The following is an 18,014-nucleotide window of genomic DNA, read 5'->3' on the forward strand; positions in this document are numbered from 1 at the left end:
ACTACTCGCCTTACAACTCGTTAATAATAAATCAATCTAACTAATCAAATCAATCAATCTGACCTTCGCAAGTTGATTTGATTAGCTATTTTGAAAAGCTTAGATTGAGTTGATTGAGTTGGTAAAAACTCCAAATGACCAATCAAATCAATCAATCTGACCAATCTGGATTGATTGTTGCGGAGTCTGGCTAATACCCACCCAATTGCAAAGGCAATAACCCGGATCCAATTAACAGACCTCCAACGCTCGAAAAAACCAAACCAACACAGACAGCTGCAAGCTATCACAAACTCAATTCCTAAAACCAACAAAAGAGATACAGAACAGACTATCCCATACCGGTTTAGACCATGGGATACTCCTAAGTACAAAGTAACAATCTCGAAAAAGTCAAAACAGGAGGAAACGATTGCACACCAAGCCTACATTAAAACAAGGCTACACAATTGCACTACAATATACTCAGACGCCTCCCAAATAAAAGAAGCAAATGGAATAGGAGTTGGGATAACAGTCTACAACTCAACCACGCAAGAGATCTACTTAGAAACAGTCAATATTGGACAATATCAACTAGTCTACAACGGCGAACTAGAAGGGATTACACGAGCATTTGAATACGCAGCAAAGAACGCTACAACCGACCAGGAATTCGAGGTCTACGCAGATCAGAGTTGCTATCAGTCAGTTCAGTCAGTCCGGAGCTCTCTGGACTGACTGAACTGACGTCCTGAGGTCACTGAACTGGACTGGACTGACTGCCAAGACTTTTCAATTAAACTAAAACTGACTGACTGAACTGACGTCGCCGCGGCCTGCGGACTGACTGGACTGACTGAACTGAGTTACCTGACGTCGAACTGAGATAAATGCTCCTGTACTTTTGAGATTTCTTCCTCTGATAGTGTGCGCGCTAGCCCAGAAGCTGAGGTAGTTGTTGGCTGTATACCAAGCCTCTTCCAGCTCTTCAAGCTCTGCAAAGCTGAAATAAGCTCTGGCTTCATATGGAGTCTCCGGGTGCCTAACATGTCGCCAAGCTCGCTGAAAGTCCGCTCACAGTCTGCCGCTGCTGCTGGTATTGTTAGGACGTCAATAGCGAACTTTGAGAGTATAGGGAACTGCCCAGCAACTGACTCCCAGTATAGAAGCGGATTAAGAGACAGCCAATCCTCCTCAGCTAACGCTGGTTGCCGCTTCCATATCTCATACTCATCCTCAGCAAGGCTTGCCTCTAACTGCCGTGTGCTTTGCTCAATTGACGACTGTAGAAAAGCTGATCGCGACGTTGAAATCCCTAGCCGGGGCTTCTTACGCGGCGGCGTTACAGTGTGAGCTGAAGTGGCTGCAGAGTCCTTCCGCCCCTGCCACATACGCAGGAATGCCCGGTGGTTATTGTCAAGCCAGCCGTCGCGATAGTGGACACCGTCACGGGCAGTGACATGGGTGTCAGGCACCTTCCAGAGCGCTGAGAGCAGACTCCGCAACAATCAATCGATTGACATGATTGATTCCTATATAGGTTAAAGAATTACTTCATTAGGCAGCCTTTAACCTAGATAGGAATCAATCATGCCGATCCGATTGATTGTTGCGGAGTCTGGCTGAGAGGTGGTGTTTGTAGTGCGGGTGTAGTATTGTAGCAGTGTAGTAGACAGGCGCGTTATCGAATTTTGCGTAGTACTTAGCAAGCTTACAATGTGCAAGGTTAACGTTTGTAATAAGATGATCTTCAGGCGCATCTAGATCTTCGTAATTTACATCCTTAAGGCGGTCTTTGAGAGCCTTAAGCTGGTTAAGAAGCTACTCAAACGTTACTAGAACTTCCTATATAGCGCCGTGTCGGCCGTGTCGGCCGCGACCTTTAAGTAGCCGTGTAGCTTCGGCAAATGGCTCAAGGAGTCGAATGTATTCTGTTATTGTCGCCTAGTCCTTGCCGCTTAGACCCCCTTCGCGTATATATAACCGTGGCTGGGCAGCAGGGAGCTGCTCACGATTCTTCCGGCGTCGTGAGGTTGCTGTTGCAGCACTATGCTCCTCAAGTTTACACTCAATATAGCCATCGATAGGGCCGTGTAGCTCAGCTGCACGGACAAACGTGTTGAAATAGCTATTCCAGCGTGTCTTAACAGGCTTCACAAGCTGCCGGATGTGGGGTGTAACACCTAGAGACTCTGCCTCCTCGCACTGTAGGCGCTCTAGTAGTTGTCGAGTTTGAGGCGTACAGATAGACGCAATCACGTCAAAGAGGACGCCAACAGGACCGTATTTGCGCCACTCATCCATGTACTTCTCCTCTTCCTCAAGGTGTGCGGCTTCATTCTCGTACGCGCTACGGTCTTTGCCCCAAATTACTAATTGTGCGCTTAGGTTGAGTATATGGCAGCAGCACCGCAGCCGCCGCTCGCTTGCGATAAAGCCAAACTCCTCTGCTAAGGACTCAACTGCAGTATCATTGTTACTTGCGTTGTCAAGCACAAAGTACCCAACCCTCGCGTTGTCAACGCCAAATAGCCGAAGTATTGTTGTTGCTGCAGCGGCAATATTATTGCCAGTGTGCGCCCCGTGTAGCTCAGGCAACCCAAGCAGGTGGTCAACTAGCTTGCCCTCGCTGTTAAGGTAATGTACGCAGAGGCCAGTAAAAGCATACTGCCCACCAGTTGAAGTCCAGTTGTCGAATGACACGTGTATAAGCGACCGGGCTTCGCGAAGGTAGTTGGCAACAGCTAGTATGTATGTATTGTACTCAGTAATAATATGATCGTGGAGCGTTTAGTGGCTACGCCAAAGGAGAGCTTCGGCTAGCGGGCTCACGGCCGCAATCATGGCTCGAAACTGCGGCGTTTCTATTACGCGAAGGCTCTGGTTGTCCGCGACTACCCAGTCCTTCAGCGCGTCCTGAAATCGAGAGGTTGAAAAGCTTGCTGCTATCTCGTTTGCTACCTCTTGCGATACTTCTATCCCTTTAGACCTCATAATATATACTTGGGACTTTGCGAGCGCGCCCATAATATTGCCCTCCCGGCTAGCAATTGGTACAGGTCCGTTAGGTCCGTGTGAGTGTCCAGGCTTGTTGCTTGAGAGGTGTCGGCCGGCGTTTGTAGTGCTGTCAGCCTCGTAGCAAGCCTCCTGCTTCCGTCGTTGATGGCAGTACCGGCAAAGCCAGTAGTTTTTCTTGTACTTGCGGTGCCAGACGGCCCAGCCGTGGCGGTAGATCCAGCTTTTTGGCCCACCGCGACTATTACGCTCAACCTGGCGCCGCTCAAGATACGGCACACGCTTAAAATCAAGCCCGTCGTAATTGTCGTCGTCGTCGTCGTCGTCGCCGTCGTTGGGGAAGTCCGCCTGTACTGCCAAGGGCTCATCAGCCTGGGCCTCGCTCGCAGTATCGCCAACAGTAGGCGCGTTTGATAGCGATGGTAGAGGAGAATTGCGCTTGTCGCATTCTACAAGGCGGCGAAGGCCTGAATTAGAGGGAGTAGACATGAAGTACACCAAGAAGTATTATGGCAACAGTAGTCTAGCGTCGTGTGTATAGCAGACGCGACGCGACGCGACGCGAAAGGCTTACTAGGTGCGCACCGGGTAGCGCATTTCCGCAAACTCTAATTAGCTTAAAGCTAGATGCTTTAACTTATATAGGATTAGTGTCTTTATATCTAGGACTAGCGCGGCTTCGAAGCCGCACTAAATGTGGCTTTCACAACTCTAAAATACTGCTTTAAAAACAGCTAACGTCAGTCTAACGTCAGTCAGTTCAGTCAGTCTGGAGGCTTCTGAACTGACTGGACTGACGTCCAGCTGCCTCAAGAACTGACTGACTGAACTGAGTCTTGGCAGTCAGTTCAGTCAGTTCGAACTGAGTTACCTGACTGATAGCAAGTCTGACGCAGATGACCAAGCAGCAATCTATAGGCTTAAAAACCTATCAGATAACCGAGGACAGCAATGGCAACTCCGGTGTCTAAAAGTAGCAAAAACAATCCAACGAAAATAAGCAAATATCCACCTACTCTGGGTACCTGGCATACTTGTCAACGAGCGAGCCGGCTCGCTCAGCTCGCTCGGCTTGGACGTTTTGACCAAGCCGAATGAGCTGAGCGCGCAGTGCGCGCTTGCAAGCCGAGCGAGCTTAGGGATAGGCGCTCGCTCAGTCAGCTTGCTTAGCTTGGTTGGATGGGGCGGTTGGAAACTTGGGGCTGAAGGACTTGGTGGAGGGGCAATCTCACGATGATTTTTAGGTGTAGTGCGTAAGTTCGAAACCTAGTTATAACCTAAAATACACTCTTTTTTGCTATATTTCTAGCAAATAAGCTACTAAATTTCCGGCTAACGGCCTGGCAACAATATTCTCCTTCTGCGACACTTCACTTACTACTTATCACCCACCACACTCACCTATACTCCATCAACGCGTCTCTATTTGCAGCTATTATCTACCTCGCCGTTGCTATAATGCCAGCAAAAAGAACACGCGTTAATGCTCTAGAAATCGCGACAACTTCGAAGCGCCCTAGAGTCGCAGCGCGTCATCGCGGGACTGCCAGCCAACCTGTGCTAGTCGATACTCGGCCATTCTCACCATCTCCACCTCCTCCACCGCTGTCGCCGCGTCAAGCTCTCGTCGCCGCGCCACAAGCACCAAATTTTGAAGCGACCCTCCGAGAGTCGCGCGCCGAAGAGACAATCATCCCACCACCTGAGGGCAGCGAGCATGCCACTGTTGCAGCTTCAGGAGCAGCTAGCGAGGCTGTCGACGAGGGTTTCGTATGGGTAGAGGACAAATACGACGGCTTTAATTGGAGTCGCTACCCAAAGCACTGCAAGCCGCCCACATCACTTTCGAACCGAGCAAGCTGGGTATACAGCCATGGCTATCGCATCGCCTTGCGCAGCAACGTCGCAAAAGTCACGTGGATCTGCCACTATTGCTATAAGCACAAGTTCACTACTGTTGGCCGTGGCATACATGACGTCTCGCAGTCTCCATCAGCGCCAGCACGTCATCTCGGAGAAGACAAGAAAGGTCATGGCTTGAAGCCTCCAAGTAAGCGCACTACCGTCGCTCCTCGGAAAGAAACTCTCCTCGAACGCGCCCTTCAGAAGGGCTGCTCTCAGGCTGTTGCCAACGAGCTTACCAACTTCAATATACAAGAGTTTAGGCTTGCGGCCGTTACCTGGCTCGTCGAAAACAACCTCCCACTCTTACAATTCGAATCATCGTCTTTTCGCAATATGATACAATTAGCTAGCGTAGAGGCAGAACGAGCCCTGTGGGCATCTTATAACAGCGTCTCACGATACGTTATACGCCTGTACAACTACCTGTTACTAAAGGTTGTCGCAAGCCTTTCAGAATCAATGAGCAAAGTCCATATAAGCTTTGACGGATGGACGACAAAAGGTGGCAAGCGCGGTTACTTAGGTATCGTCGCCCACTACGTTGATAGCTCTGGCGAGCTCAGGGACTTGCCTATTGCGCTCCCACAACTGACAGGTGCCCACACCGGCGAGGCTATGGCTGAGGTCGTGATGGCAATATTCAAGCAGTTCGAAATCACTGTGGGCAAGCTCGGTTACTTCGTCCTCGACAACGCACATAACAACAACACCACGATCAACACTCTCGCCTTGCAGATGGGCTTCAGCGCTACCGAGCGTCGCCTTCGCTGCGGTCCTCATACGCTTAATCTCATTGGCCAGATGCTACTCTGGGGTGAGGAGAAAGAGTCCTACGACAACGAGGAGACTGAGCGCGTGAACGAAGCTGAGAACATGGCTACTTGGCGAGGCGATGGACCATTGGGAGTGCTTCTCGCGGTTATCAACTACATCAAAACACCACAACAGTACGCTCTTTTTGAGAAGTATCAGAAGCTCGCTATTAGGGACCAGCCTGTCAACGCGCCAACAGAACAGCACAAAATCAAGGAGCCCGTCAAGCCAGTTGTTACTCGCTGGAACTCTTACGTTTCGTGTTTTGAGCGCGCTGTTGAGTTGCAATTAGCGGTTAATGGGTACGCCAACTACCATATTCAGAAGATTGAAACTGAAGACGCGTACGCCCGAAGTCGTAACAACAAGCTGCCTGCAGCGCCGGATTGGATGAGGTCTGATGGGATCAATGCCCATGACTGGCAGGTGATTGCTGAGTATATTGATGTGCTCAGGCCACTGAAACAAGCTACAAAACGGCTTGAAGGCCGCGGCAAAAGCGGTGCTTTTGGAGCAATCGCTGAGGTTATTCCAGTATTTGAATACTTACTTGGAGTCTATGAGGACCGCTTGCAAAGCTATGAAGACGTCATTCACGATGAGCATACAGAGTCACCCGAAGACCACCTTGCTATCAACCTCCGCGCTGCCCTAGTTAAAGCCCGCGAGTACTACAACAAGCTCGACCTCTCGCCAGCTTACTATGCTGCTACAATCCTTCATCCTCGCTACAAAAGCTACCTTGACGCAGCGTGGGCGGATAAGCCTGATTGGCTAGAGAGCAGCAACCGCAAGTTTCAACATTTGTGGGCGGAGTACAAAAGCTTACCGAAGCCGCGCTTACGCCCCAAAGTCAGGCACAATGATATAGACGACGCTATCAACAGCTTTATTGAGCCTGCAGGGCTTACGGAGAACGAGGAGGATGAATATGAGGCTTGGAAACGCAGCGAACCGATCGCTAGCGAGGGCGTCGACCCTATAAAATACTGGGTAGGACTCCGCGATCGCTACCCCAGCCTTAGCAAATTTGCTATCGACATGCTATCAATCCCAGGCTCAAGCTGTGAGTGTGAGCGCTTATTCAGCGAGCTGGGTGACCTCCTCGAGCCCCGTCGGCGCAGCATTTCTCCGCAACTTCTAGCAGCAATACAGTGCGATCGACGATGGATAAGAGCTGGATTTGGCAGTGGTGAGGTGCCTGTAAAGGAGGCTATCAGCGATGAGGAGATGGACGCGAAATACGGTGTACATAAGTGGGATATTAGCTGAGAAACTCAACACCAAGGTTTCTATATAACTTTCCTAATCGGGACTGAGCCCATCAAGCCGAGCGAGCTGACAGCCCTGTTTCAGCCAATCCGAGCGAGCCGAGCGAGCTGCTGGCCTCCGCTCAATTGGCTGAGCAAGCCAATTGGCTGAGCTCGCTCAGCTTGCTCATTGACATCTGTGGTACCTGGACACACAGACATAGCTGGAAACGAAAGAGCAGACTACCTAGCAAAAGAAGCAACTAAAGAGGACCCTAGATTAACAATAAAAAGCATTGCCTACCTAGGCACGATAATTAATAGGATACAACAAACTGAACAACGCCAAGAGTACTAGGAATACAAAGAAAGAGCAACCGCTCTAAACAAAGCTACCTACTCAGCAAAATTCTCTCTTAAAATCAGAAAAACTATCTAAATGCTACCAAACACTAAAAGAGCAATCTCTAGCGCCTTCTACTCTCTTAAGCTAGGACACGGATACTTCAACTCCTATCTAAAGAGATTCGAGAAACGAGACTCTGATCTCTGTAGCTGTCGAAATACCTAAACACCAGAACACCTGCTACTCCAATGCTACCTATACAAAGAACAACGAAAAACGCTCCTACAACCATTTAAACACCGCCTAGTCACTCTACCACTACTATTCCACACTAGCACGGGTATAGAAGCAACTCTAGCTTTCATCACCAGTACTAGAATAGGAACAAGAAAGTAGTACCTAGGACAGCCATCGAAGACCCACAGAGAGACACTGTATAAAACTAAAACCTCAAAACCTCTCCTTTGCCACAAGAGCCCGCTGCTATATCTCTTTCTATTCACTAAACTGCTCCTCAGCAGCTGGTATTAAACAGATACAAGCTATCTTTTGAAGAAAAGCCAAAGCCACAATAGCAAACCATACCAAAAAACCATGTATATTAGAAAGACCTAGACAGAACGGCCTTCGGCCAAAGTCATACATAATCTCTGACTGAAAAAGGACTCTAATGGAATAATAATAATAATAATAATAATAATAATAATAATAATAATAATAATAATAATAATAATAATAATAATATATGCACACCCTGCATCAATACCTTATACTTGTATTAAATGGCGAAAATGAATGCTAGACCTCAGATCATCGCCTCTGCCAAACAATCTCGGCAGGCTCTAGCGGACGCGAAAACATGGTGCTGTAATCGGTGCCTGGAACACCCTCCCTACCATCGAGATTCTTAAAGCAAAAGTTTCGCACCATAATCGCCGTGATGACTTCCAAGTTGAGGTAAGCAAACTTTTCGCCAATGCAGCGATGGCGACCTCCACCGAACGGGAGGTAGGCGCTCTTTGTACCCCTGGACATGCGTCCATAGCCGTAGTCCACCATCTCGCTCTCATCGTCTTCTTCGATGACGCGGTCGTCCCAGCGATGTGGATTCCACTTATCCGGGTTATAGAAGTATTCTTCGCTGTTTGCTGAGATACCAGGTGAAGCGAGAAGGGCATGGCCAGGCGGTATGGTCCACGACGTATTGGGGACGGGGAGTGGCTGTTTGACAAGGCGCATGATAGAGTGAATGGAGTTGTGCATGCGAAGCGTCTCTTTGACGACATTAGAATGCAGCTTGAGCTTCTCCAAGGTCTGCAGGTCGAGCTTGGGCAAGTTGCCATGCTCATCAGCCAGTTGATCAAGCTGTTCCTGGTATAGCTCTTCGCAGAGTTGCGGCTTGTTGGCAAGGTGCAACATGATCCAAGACGCAATGTTGGAGGAGTTGTGCTGGCCCGCCATTAGAATGGTAATCATCATGTTTGCGATTTCCGAGTCTGGCACAGGACGGCCGTCTTTATACGAGCACTGCATGAGATGACTGATCATGTCGGTGGTGGGAGGGATCTTGCCAGCGCGGCGTTCTGCGATGATGGTCTCGTAAATCTTGCGCATCTTTAGCTGGGCCCGATCTCTCTTGATGTTGTGGGGGAAGGGCGCGCGAGGGAGAACAAAATTGATGGGACTAAAACCGCCGTCGAGATCGTGGTATAGGCTTGCAAACTCGTTTGTGAGCTTGCTGCGCACTTCAGGCCCTTGTAAGGCGATGGCGGCGGTGAAGATGGTGATTTGAGCCATGACGGGGGGCACATTGATGGTGCCTGATTGTCCCTTGAACTCTCGGGAGGCTTTGATGTAGTCTACGACCTCTTGCTCAATCAGTTGCACATGTGCCTTGAGAGCGTCGGTTGTCAGACCAAACTTGACGAATTTTTTCTGTTCCATGAGCTTGGAATTGGGACAGTCGTACACGACGCCCTCGCCGAAGACGGGGTTACATAGGGGACCGTAGATTTCCTCGGCATTGACATGTGTCTCTTTGCCGTTGAAGACAAAATCGTTTCCGGCAACGCCCAAGTGAACGGTGACGTTGCGGCCTAGCAGGACAAAGGTGAAGACATCTCCATGCTTCTCTCTGGCGGCGAACAGAAACTTATAGGGGTCTTTGCCGTAGGTGATGGCGCTCCCAAGCCAGGGAAGCCAGTGGAAGACGACGGGTGGTTCTTTGGTGTTTGGAAGAAGCAGCTGGCGGATGATGTTGGCGAAGATGTAGGCGATGCAGAGGGCGAGGAAACCGGATGCGAGGAGAAGGGGAGAGGGCATGGTGGGAGGGGGAATTAGTTGGAAGAGAGGTATTGTACACGAATGATGCAGCAGTGAAGCAAGTTAATGGGCGTTCAATGGTCTTCTGCTTTTGGACATAGTTCTAAGCGCCTAGGGGTAGTGGTTTTGGCCGTACTGCGCGTCTTGTGATTCGCCGATGCGATTGTATTTGCGACTAAGCTGGTTTTGTCAGGGATAAGATGTACGCTTTTCCTTGGCGGACTTTAGTGATCTTTCATAGCACCTTAGAAGTAGTTATCTTATTCGTACTGCGCGTCTTGTGATTCGCCAATGCGGTTGCATTTGCGACTAAGCTGGTATTGGCAGGGGTAAGGTGTACGCTTTTCCTTGGCGGACCTGCAAGTATCCGAGCGACCCTTGTAGGGGCTTAATCTTTAGAGATTATGTACCTGGAGCATTTGAGAAATTATGGGTAGTGGGTGGGGCATGCTGGTCGGTCTCTGAGTGAATTCCGGAACTAAGTCAGGGTGGACAGAAGAGAGGCACAGAGAAACCGCAATCTCAGCAAGGGTTTCTGTGAAGGTGCCGGGGCATTGATTGATCTCGGCATCATCCGCGGAGCGATTCAGGGTTAGAACCAGCCAGGGCAGAAGCGGGAGCTACAGGGTAAGAGTGTACTCGAACATGTCACGTGCTTCTCCAACCCCCAGTGCAAGACAGATGTTAAAACCCCTATTCCTATTAGATCTAACATGCAGGATTATTACGAGTTAGAGTAGAGTAGAATCGAGGCATTCTACGAGACATCGAGTAGTTAACGTGGAAGGCAAGAGTAGTATAGTTAGACTCCGCAACAATCAATTCAATCCGGTCACTCTCCTAGACCCACTTACCTATCTAGGTAGGGCTTAAACTCCTATAGGTAACTACTAGGCTTAAAGCGGTAATCAATCAATCCAATCTGAACCTTCTAGGACCCACTTAATTGATTGTTGCGGACTGTGAGTATAGTTCAGTCCAACTTTTATATTCTCAACAACTAAGAACAATATCTGATAAGTGATGACAGCATCCATGTTGAATAGATGCGGGTCATAGGTTAAGAAAACAAGTGTTTGACGACTTTAATCCACGTTCCGTCATCTATGCGGAGCCACACCTATCCAGGAAGCTCACGCTAATTTCCACACCATTACAACCATTGCGACTCTGAACTGCCCAACCACCACATCCACCAGCAGTGGCACAGACGCGATCAATATTAACGCTGCAACCTGTACGAATGCCGATGTTGATTATGCCGCCATTGGATCCAAAGGGAATCAGTTCTTGAAGATTTGTTTGAGCTCCATTGACCCTGTAGAAACTATCGAAAAGTTAGACTTGGTTTAAATCGGAGAGAAATATTTTCTGAACATACCCCTTGAGACAGCAAGACTCTTGGCCTGTAGGCGCGCAGGCCCTCTTTGTAATTTGTTTGTCCTCAACTGCTTGTTCCGCGGGTGCAGCCAAAGTCTGAGAGAGACTGGAAAGTAGGATGGCGAATTGATAGTAGAACTGCATGATTGCTTTGGATTGAGTTTGATGTTGCTTGTGTTGAATGGAGATGTTGATGTTGATGGATTTGATACAACTCGATTATGGAGTTTGGTGATGTACTTATACTTCTCTGCCTGCCTCCTGAATTGGTTTACATGGTCATTTGCAATAGCAATACTGGACGAATTGAATCCGGAATCCTACGGACTGCTTATTTGCTTCCAAGACGCTTCCATACTGAACACTGTTGTCTCTGATAGGGTGAATAGACATTGAGTTTCGAAAAACGATAGGCCTGGGTTTATGTTCTAGAGTTTCTAACCACGACAGTCAAGTCATGACGTGTTATAGTCTGCGTGGTCTTACTCTGAGAAAGTTACTTTGCTCCAGATGCTTGAACATGCCGTGTCCGGCATCTTACATTATCAGCAGCGCAACGTGCGCATGGGAAGTTCACATGACGGATTTGAACGGTGTCGGCAATAGTGGAGTATGATTGGCGGGATAGTACACGAAAATGGTAAGACGCGAGAGCAGTGATCCGTACGGAGAATTCATTGGGGCGGTAAGATCAGTCTGCATGAGATCCGTGAATGAAACGGATACGAGCATAAGCTCGTACTCAGGCAATGGCCTTCCCGGTCGGGTCCGGAAGGAGCGGTTGGCAACATAATCTAACGTCGACCTTGTCTTCGCCCACCTTGTATCGTTCCACAGCTGTGCACAACGTTTAGTAAGGTTGGTAATGTTACGAGGGTCTATTCTAGTCGTGACTTTCAATACGGATGCGACCCGAGCTCGTATTTAGATAACGGCCGTCAGGGTCCAGGCTTTGGAAGCAGCGCTTGGCAACGCAACGTCCTCGTCTTTGCTTATCTACATCACACCCGGATGAACGCGTCCAACGTCGCGGCTAGTCATTGCAGCACCTGTCTTCCGGCTCCGGCCACAACTCTGCGAAGCGGGGTACGCACGTCTAGAACAATCGTCTACGACTACCTGCGTGGACGTGTACGAAACGTGACTTCCTGAGCTCAGGTCCTCTCCTGTATCCGGCGGTGCCTGTGGTGGCCAGTGTTCTTCACAAGAGCGCGATATGCTACAGTCAACGAAGTGCCGTAGTACACGAACGAGGGACCGCCATGTATCTTTCAAGACCGTTCCGTGTCGACGCTCTTCTAACCATTTGCCCAGCGCAAATACAATCCCTGAGCCATGTAGGACTGCTAGGCAACCGTGCAGATGGAGAGACTACAACCTGGCTGGTCATTCAGAAATAGCATGGGACAGGCTCTCCTTGCTGATAGCGCAGCAGTCAAGGCAACTGACGGAAAGCGCAGAGAAAACGGACGAAAGTTAGTCGTCATGAATACATGTCCTAATTTTTCCGCCAAACGGTCGGCACAGCAGACCGAGCTACTTTAGTGAGCATTGTAGAGTAAGTAAAGGTACACGTACAGGCCATATCCTTTCACCTGCAAGGGGGCCTTGGAATGTAAGTTCGACTGAGAGCCTGTCTAGATCCCATCATAATGGGGAAGAGAGATATGATGTTGTGGACGGCCTACTTCTGAGTCTCCCCAAATCTTTCGCCGCTACAAGTCAATTTTTCCTGTATCATTGTATTGCACTGGTCGAACTCGGCTATCGTTCTCACTTCCAGCCACCAGGGGAATGACTCGACTTACCATGGCAATCGTCCTGAATGTCGGTAATATATGCCATCCTCCACATGTTGATCGGCGTCGCTTTCGGAAATCACTAAATATTAAATCTCGTATTCGCGGAATGAGGTTTGTAACGGTTTGGGTCCTGCCAAGACATATTCTGGTACAAGTTGGGTACTACTCTCGCTACCACACTTCGTACATCCCACATTCATATATATAGCTGCCCACCTTCGTAGCTACACCAACAATGCAACCCCACTCTTCCTCAATCCTACCGTTACAGTTATGAGCCCGGCTTGCCGTTAATCGACTGCATTCACATCCCGCTTTAGTTAAGACTTACTGTTATAATCGGTCTAACAGTAGACGTCTATCTTAACGACAGCAGTTATCATCAGCTATCACCATGGCTACAATGAATAGTGATCTTCTGATTACGAAGACGACGGTGATTCTCGATCAACCGTCAGATTGGCAGAAGTGGATCTTCCTGCGCAAAGATAGCGCGCAGCGGAACGATCTATGGGCGTACGTTAACCCTAACGTTGCGCTAGAAACGGTACTTAAGCTCGAAGATGAGAAGCCCGCAAAGAAGGAAGCAGGTGCTTTCTACGGACGGGAGCGACAGGTCGGCATAGTTTACGACCTCGAGCATCTCGATGAGCACGAATACCGGAAGTACTCAGCTTGGTACACTAGTTACCAGAAGGAACTAACAAAGTTCGAAAAGAAAGAACTTGCTTTAAGGCAGTTCAACAGCGAGATCGCGACAACGATCTCAGAGCGTCGGCTACATTGGATCATGAATCTAGATACGCCGCACGCACGATTGAGGAAACTAAAGAACCAGCTCTGTCCATCGACAGCAGAGCGAGAGACTCAGCTACTCTCGCAATATATAGCGCTTCGCAAGATGCCAAAGCGCGCTAATATCGAATCCTGGCTCGACAGCTGGGAGGAGCTCCTTGAGCTCATGGCCGCGGCTGAGATGGCAGAAGTGAAGGGTACAAGGGCACAGCGGGACTTTCTCGACTCAGTACAATCGACTGATGATTCATGGGCTACATCACAAAGGATTAGCATGATCACAAAGCAAGAGGAAGGAGAGTCCTTCTTACCAGCAGTTGATCTTGTGGGGCGATTTCGACTGTACTATCGTCAAATGAAACCAGTGGCTTCAACGCTAGGAACCTTTGCGGCGTTAGGCGACCCACAGGAAGTATCCCAACAATCTCAGATATCCCAGGATACTGATAAGTTTCGAAAGATTAACTGCCTGTGTGGAGAGAAGCATCGCTTTATTGATTGTCCGTACGTCAACTCAGCAAAGCGTAGCTCTGGATGGAAGGCGGATTTAGATATGAAGAAGAAATTCGATACCATCCGAAGCAGAGGCGAAGGCAGCAGAATCTCAGCCGTTTTGAGATCAGTAGAAGCAAAGCTCGCTAAGCAAGGTCAGCAGAGTAAGCCTCAGTCAGCTGCCTTTGACGATGGAAGCACGAAGAGTGGTCGGAGCTCAAATGCATGTCTCCAAGTAGAGGCTACTCAGCAGCCTTCATCGCTACTAACGCGATGGATACTCGACCCAGGATCGAACCTACACGTGTCTAATCATCGAAATTCGACTTGGCGCAAGCTTGCAGATGCCAACGCCCATGATGAGATCTTGGCTGGAGGTCAGCGTATTCCGATCAAGGAATGGGGTGAGGTTAAGATCATGATTAACACGCCGCACGGAACATCTCCAATTAAGCTTACTTGGGTAGCGTATATCCCGAGCTTCTTTACCTCTCTTGTCGCTCTCTCACGATGCCGTACGATGGGAATTGAGTTCGACTCAGGTCGAGACTGCCTATACCAGAAGTCGCCAAAGAACGTCGTGTGTAAGCTTAGTCCCGAAGGAGGGCATTGGCTGATGGATTCGGACGAAAATGAGAGACCGCGTGTAGAAGACCTGCGGTCTACGGCTGTAGCAGAGTCTACTAGTGTAGCAAAGTCTGTTAATGCAGCAGAAAAGAGAAGGATTCAAGCGGTGAAACCATCATACGCTGATCGACGACCGCTTGAGCTAACGGCGGAGGAAGCCCATGAGATTTGGGGCCACCCGAGCGCTAAGGTTATCTCAAAGCTCGAGCAGGGTGTCGATGGTGTAAAGATTAAAGAAGGCACAATAGCGCCAACTTGGGAGACCTGTACGACATGTATTGAAGCAAAGCTTCATAAGTTTAAGAGCAGAAGGCCTCCGCGAGAACCAGCCACCCGACCATTCGAAAGATTGGCTATCGATCTTGTACAGCTGCGTAAGACAGGCGAGCGCTGCTATAACGGTGACGTTTGGCTATTACATGCGGTGTGCCAGAATTGCAAGCTCCACCTAGCCGCATGCCTACCAAACAAGTCAGCACCAATGCTCTTAACGACAATCGAACGCTTGCTAGCACGAATTGAGACTCAATATGGTGTCAAGGTCCGCGCAATAAAGATCGACGGCGAGCGAGGATACAGCTTGCTACACCAGCTCTTTCTTGACCGAGGTATTGAGATTGAAACAAGAGCTCCGTACACGGAGGAGCAGAACGGCCTCATCGAGCGCGCTGGCTCGACAATAATCGCCCGAGCTCGCGCAATCCGAATTGGATCCGGTCTGCCCAAGGAGCTGGCCAACGAGTGCGCCATGACCGCAGTATATCTGCTCAATCGAACACCAGTCGAGTCTCTTAGCTGGAAGACGCCTTACGAAGTCGCAGGTGGACACAAGCCTTCGATGGCTCACCTAAGCAAGATAGGCGCACAGGCGTACTACCTCAACAACAAGCTGAAGCGTGGTGACAAGATGGAGTCTCGAGCGCTCATTGGTCATTTGGTTGGATACGATTCCACCAACATTTTTAGGATATGGCTCCCAGAGTCACACACTGTTATCCGCACCCGAGACGTCGTGTTTCGTTCGAATACGAGATACGACGGCAGCACAGTCTACGCAGATTTGAGGGTGGCACGTACAGTAAAGACAGTACTTGATATTGCCGACTACGAAGGCGAGGTAGAGGAACTAGAGATTAGCGAGCTTCTAGAGCTCGCTGCTCCGCTTGATTCGCAGGGCACTAAGATGCTAGAAGAGGATGAAGCACATGATCAGTTGATAGAAGAGCTATTACAGCAGTCAGCAAAAGGGGAACAGAGCAAACCAGTGAGATCGATTGACCTGGGAGGATCACTAGTCTCGCCTAATACGATAGGAAGGAGAAGTAGGGACGCGAGTGTTGAAGAAGAGATCAGCTTGCCAAAGGGCTACGAGCCAGTGCAAGGGGATCAAGAGGCGCCGAATCGTCGCGAGAACAATGCGCCAAAGCGAACGGATCCTGCAATCACTTCAGATAACATCGTTGCCGGTAAACGTACTAGAGGCAGCGCTCATGCGGCGTATCTCTCCACTTTCGCAGTAACGTATCTGTCGACCTTTGCCTCAGCAATCAATCCGGTTAAAGTACGAGAGCTTCACGAGCCTAAGAAGGTTCGCCTCCATAGAGATTATTTGCCACCTCCACCAAAGCGTTGGTCAGATCTCGAAAACCATCCATTTGGCAACCGCTTTAAGCTTGCAGCGCAAGCTGAGATCGACGATATAGTGAGAAAAGGCTGTTTTAAGCCAGAAGCTCAGGAAGAAGGCGTCGCCGAGGGTGAGATATTGCCTCTGATGTGGGTGTTTACCTACAAATTCGATGAAGACGGCTACCTCATGAAGTTCAAGGCGCGCCTAGTCGTAAGAGGAGACTTACAACAGATATACGAGGACACGTATGCGGCTACGCTAGCAGCTCGGATCTTCCGATTCCTTGTTGCTCTAATGGCTGCCTTTGGCCTAAAAGCCTTCCAGTATGATGTGCTGAATGCGTTTCTAAACGCAAAAGTCGACCGTAAGATCTACGTACAGACACCAGAGGGCTACATTGATCAGTTTGGTCCGCTACTACGGTTGTGGCGAGCCTTGTATGGTCTAAAAGAGGCGCCGCTGTTATGGTACAACGATCTCTGCACTTCACTGCAGAAGATGGGACTTAAGCCAGTGCCAGGCATCCCATGTTTGTTTACAAACGAAAAGCTTATTGTCTTCTTCTACGTTGACGATATTGTGGTTCTGGTTCGACCAGAAGATCTCGCAGCTCATGAAGAGTTTGAGCGTGCACTTAAGGATCGATACGAGATACGTTGCTTAGGTAAGCTTAGCTGGTTCCTAGGCATCCGCGTTGTACGCGATGAAGAGCAAGGGAAAGTTTGGCTATTACAGGACTCGTTTATCGACAAGGTCGCTGCCAACTTCAAACTGCAGAAGAAATCCGGACGATACCCAGCAACTCCGCTGAATGAGGGGCTAGGCCCGAGTGATGAAGAACCGAACGCCGAGCGTACGAAGGAGTTTCAGAGTCTTACTGGCTCACTAGCATTTATCTCATGTATCACCAGACCAGACGTTGCGAAAGCGCACTCAGTGCTAGCACAGCATCTTCAGAATCCAAGCCAGAAGCACCTCGCTGCCGCAAAGCACGTTTGGGAGTACCTGATTGGTACTCAGTACTACGCTATCTGCGCTACAGCACTTCGAACCGAGATTGCGTCGTATATCACAGAGGGTGAAGCAAATGAGGCAGGAGTAGAACCGTTGTTCTTTGGTGCCTCTGATGCTGCCTTTGCTGACAATCTCGAGACGCGCAGAAGCTCGCATGGCTTTATATTCAAGCTATACGGGATGCCAATTGACTGGAAGGCTACAGTGCAACGCTCAGTCACAAAGTCAACTACCGAAGCAGAGCTGATGGCTCTATCTATTGCAGGGGCTGAGATGGAATGGTGGCAACGCGCATTTAAGAACGTTAAGTTTAAGCTCGAGTTTACGCCACAGCTCTTGTGTGATAACACAGCCACGGTTAGTATCGTTACTAAGAGAGAAGATCGGCTTCAGACAAAGCTTCGTCATGTGGATACTCATCAGTTGTGGCTCCGCCAGGAAGTCGAGCAGAAGCGAATACAGGTCAATTGGGTGCCTACAGATCAGATGCCCGCAGACGGTTTGACCAAGGTACTACCTCGTCAAAAGCATGAGAGTTTTGTCAAGCAATTAGGACTTGAAGATGTCCGGAGTATCATTACTCCAAAAGAAAAAGAGGAAGCAGAGAAGGGAGTTCAGCTTTCAGCGTGGAACTAGAGTATTTT

The 18,014-nt window shown here is 49.3% G+C and overlaps 6 protein-coding genes across 6 annotated transcripts; 2 read left to right on the top strand and 4 right to left on the bottom strand.

Annotated features, from left to right (window-relative positions):
- Positions 1 to 848: 848 nt before the first annotated feature.
- On the bottom strand, positions 849 to 1,540 carry PtrM4_126510 (uncharacterized protein; the record flags this gene model as incomplete). Its single annotated transcript, XM_066108763.1, has 2 exons — positions 849 to 1,479; positions 1,536 to 1,540. 2 exons carry the CDS (start codon positions 1,538 to 1,540, stop codon positions 849 to 851), a joined length of 636 nt encoding a protein of 211 aa, XP_065960755.1.
- Positions 1,541 to 1,926: 386 nt separating this feature from the next.
- Positions 1,927 to 3,486, bottom strand: PtrM4_126520 (uncharacterized protein; the record flags this gene model as incomplete). The annotated part of the gene is made up of 3 exons (XM_066108764.1): positions 1,927 to 2,726; positions 2,784 to 3,279; positions 3,352 to 3,486. The coding sequence occupies 3 exons, from the start codon at positions 3,484 to 3,486 to the stop codon at positions 1,927 to 1,929; spliced, it is 1,431 nt and encodes a 476-aa protein (XP_065960756.1).
- A 969-nt stretch (positions 3,487 to 4,455) lies between these two features.
- On the top strand, positions 4,456 to 6,987 carry PtrM4_126530 (Dimer-Tnp-hAT domain containing protein; the record flags this gene model as incomplete). Its single annotated transcript, XM_066108765.1, has 1 exon — positions 4,456 to 6,987. One exon carries the CDS (start codon positions 4,456 to 4,458, stop codon positions 6,985 to 6,987), a length of 2,532 nt encoding a protein of 843 aa, XP_065960757.1.
- A 1,134-nt stretch (positions 6,988 to 8,121) lies between these two features.
- On the bottom strand, positions 8,122 to 9,633 carry PtrM4_126540 (CypX, Cytochrome P450; the record flags this gene model as incomplete). Its single annotated transcript, XM_001939727.1, has 1 exon — positions 8,122 to 9,633. The coding sequence occupies one exon, from the start codon at positions 9,631 to 9,633 to the stop codon at positions 8,122 to 8,124; it is 1,512 nt and encodes a 503-aa protein (XP_001939762.1).
- Positions 9,634 to 10,737: 1,104 nt separating this feature from the next.
- On the bottom strand, positions 10,738 to 11,157 carry PtrM4_126550 (uncharacterized protein; the record flags this gene model as incomplete). The annotated part of the gene is made up of 2 exons (XM_066108766.1): positions 10,738 to 10,960; positions 11,015 to 11,157. 2 exons carry the CDS (start codon positions 11,155 to 11,157, stop codon positions 10,738 to 10,740), a joined length of 366 nt encoding a protein of 121 aa, XP_065960758.1.
- Positions 11,158 to 13,209: 2,052 nt separating this feature from the next.
- On the top strand, positions 13,210 to 18,006 carry PtrM4_126560 (uncharacterized protein; the record flags this gene model as incomplete). The annotated part of the gene is made up of 1 exon (XM_066108767.1): positions 13,210 to 18,006. The coding sequence occupies one exon, from the start codon at positions 13,210 to 13,212 to the stop codon at positions 18,004 to 18,006; it is 4,797 nt and encodes a 1,598-aa protein (XP_065960759.1).
- Between the last annotated feature and the right edge of the window lie 8 nt (positions 18,007 to 18,014).

Source organism: Pyrenophora tritici-repentis, chromosome 7 (genome assembly GCF_003171515.1).
Source record: "Pyrenophora tritici-repentis strain M4 chromosome 7, whole genome shotgun sequence".
In the NCBI taxonomy this organism is placed as follows: Eukaryota; Fungi; Ascomycota; class Dothideomycetes; order Pleosporales; family Pleosporaceae; genus Pyrenophora; species Pyrenophora tritici-repentis.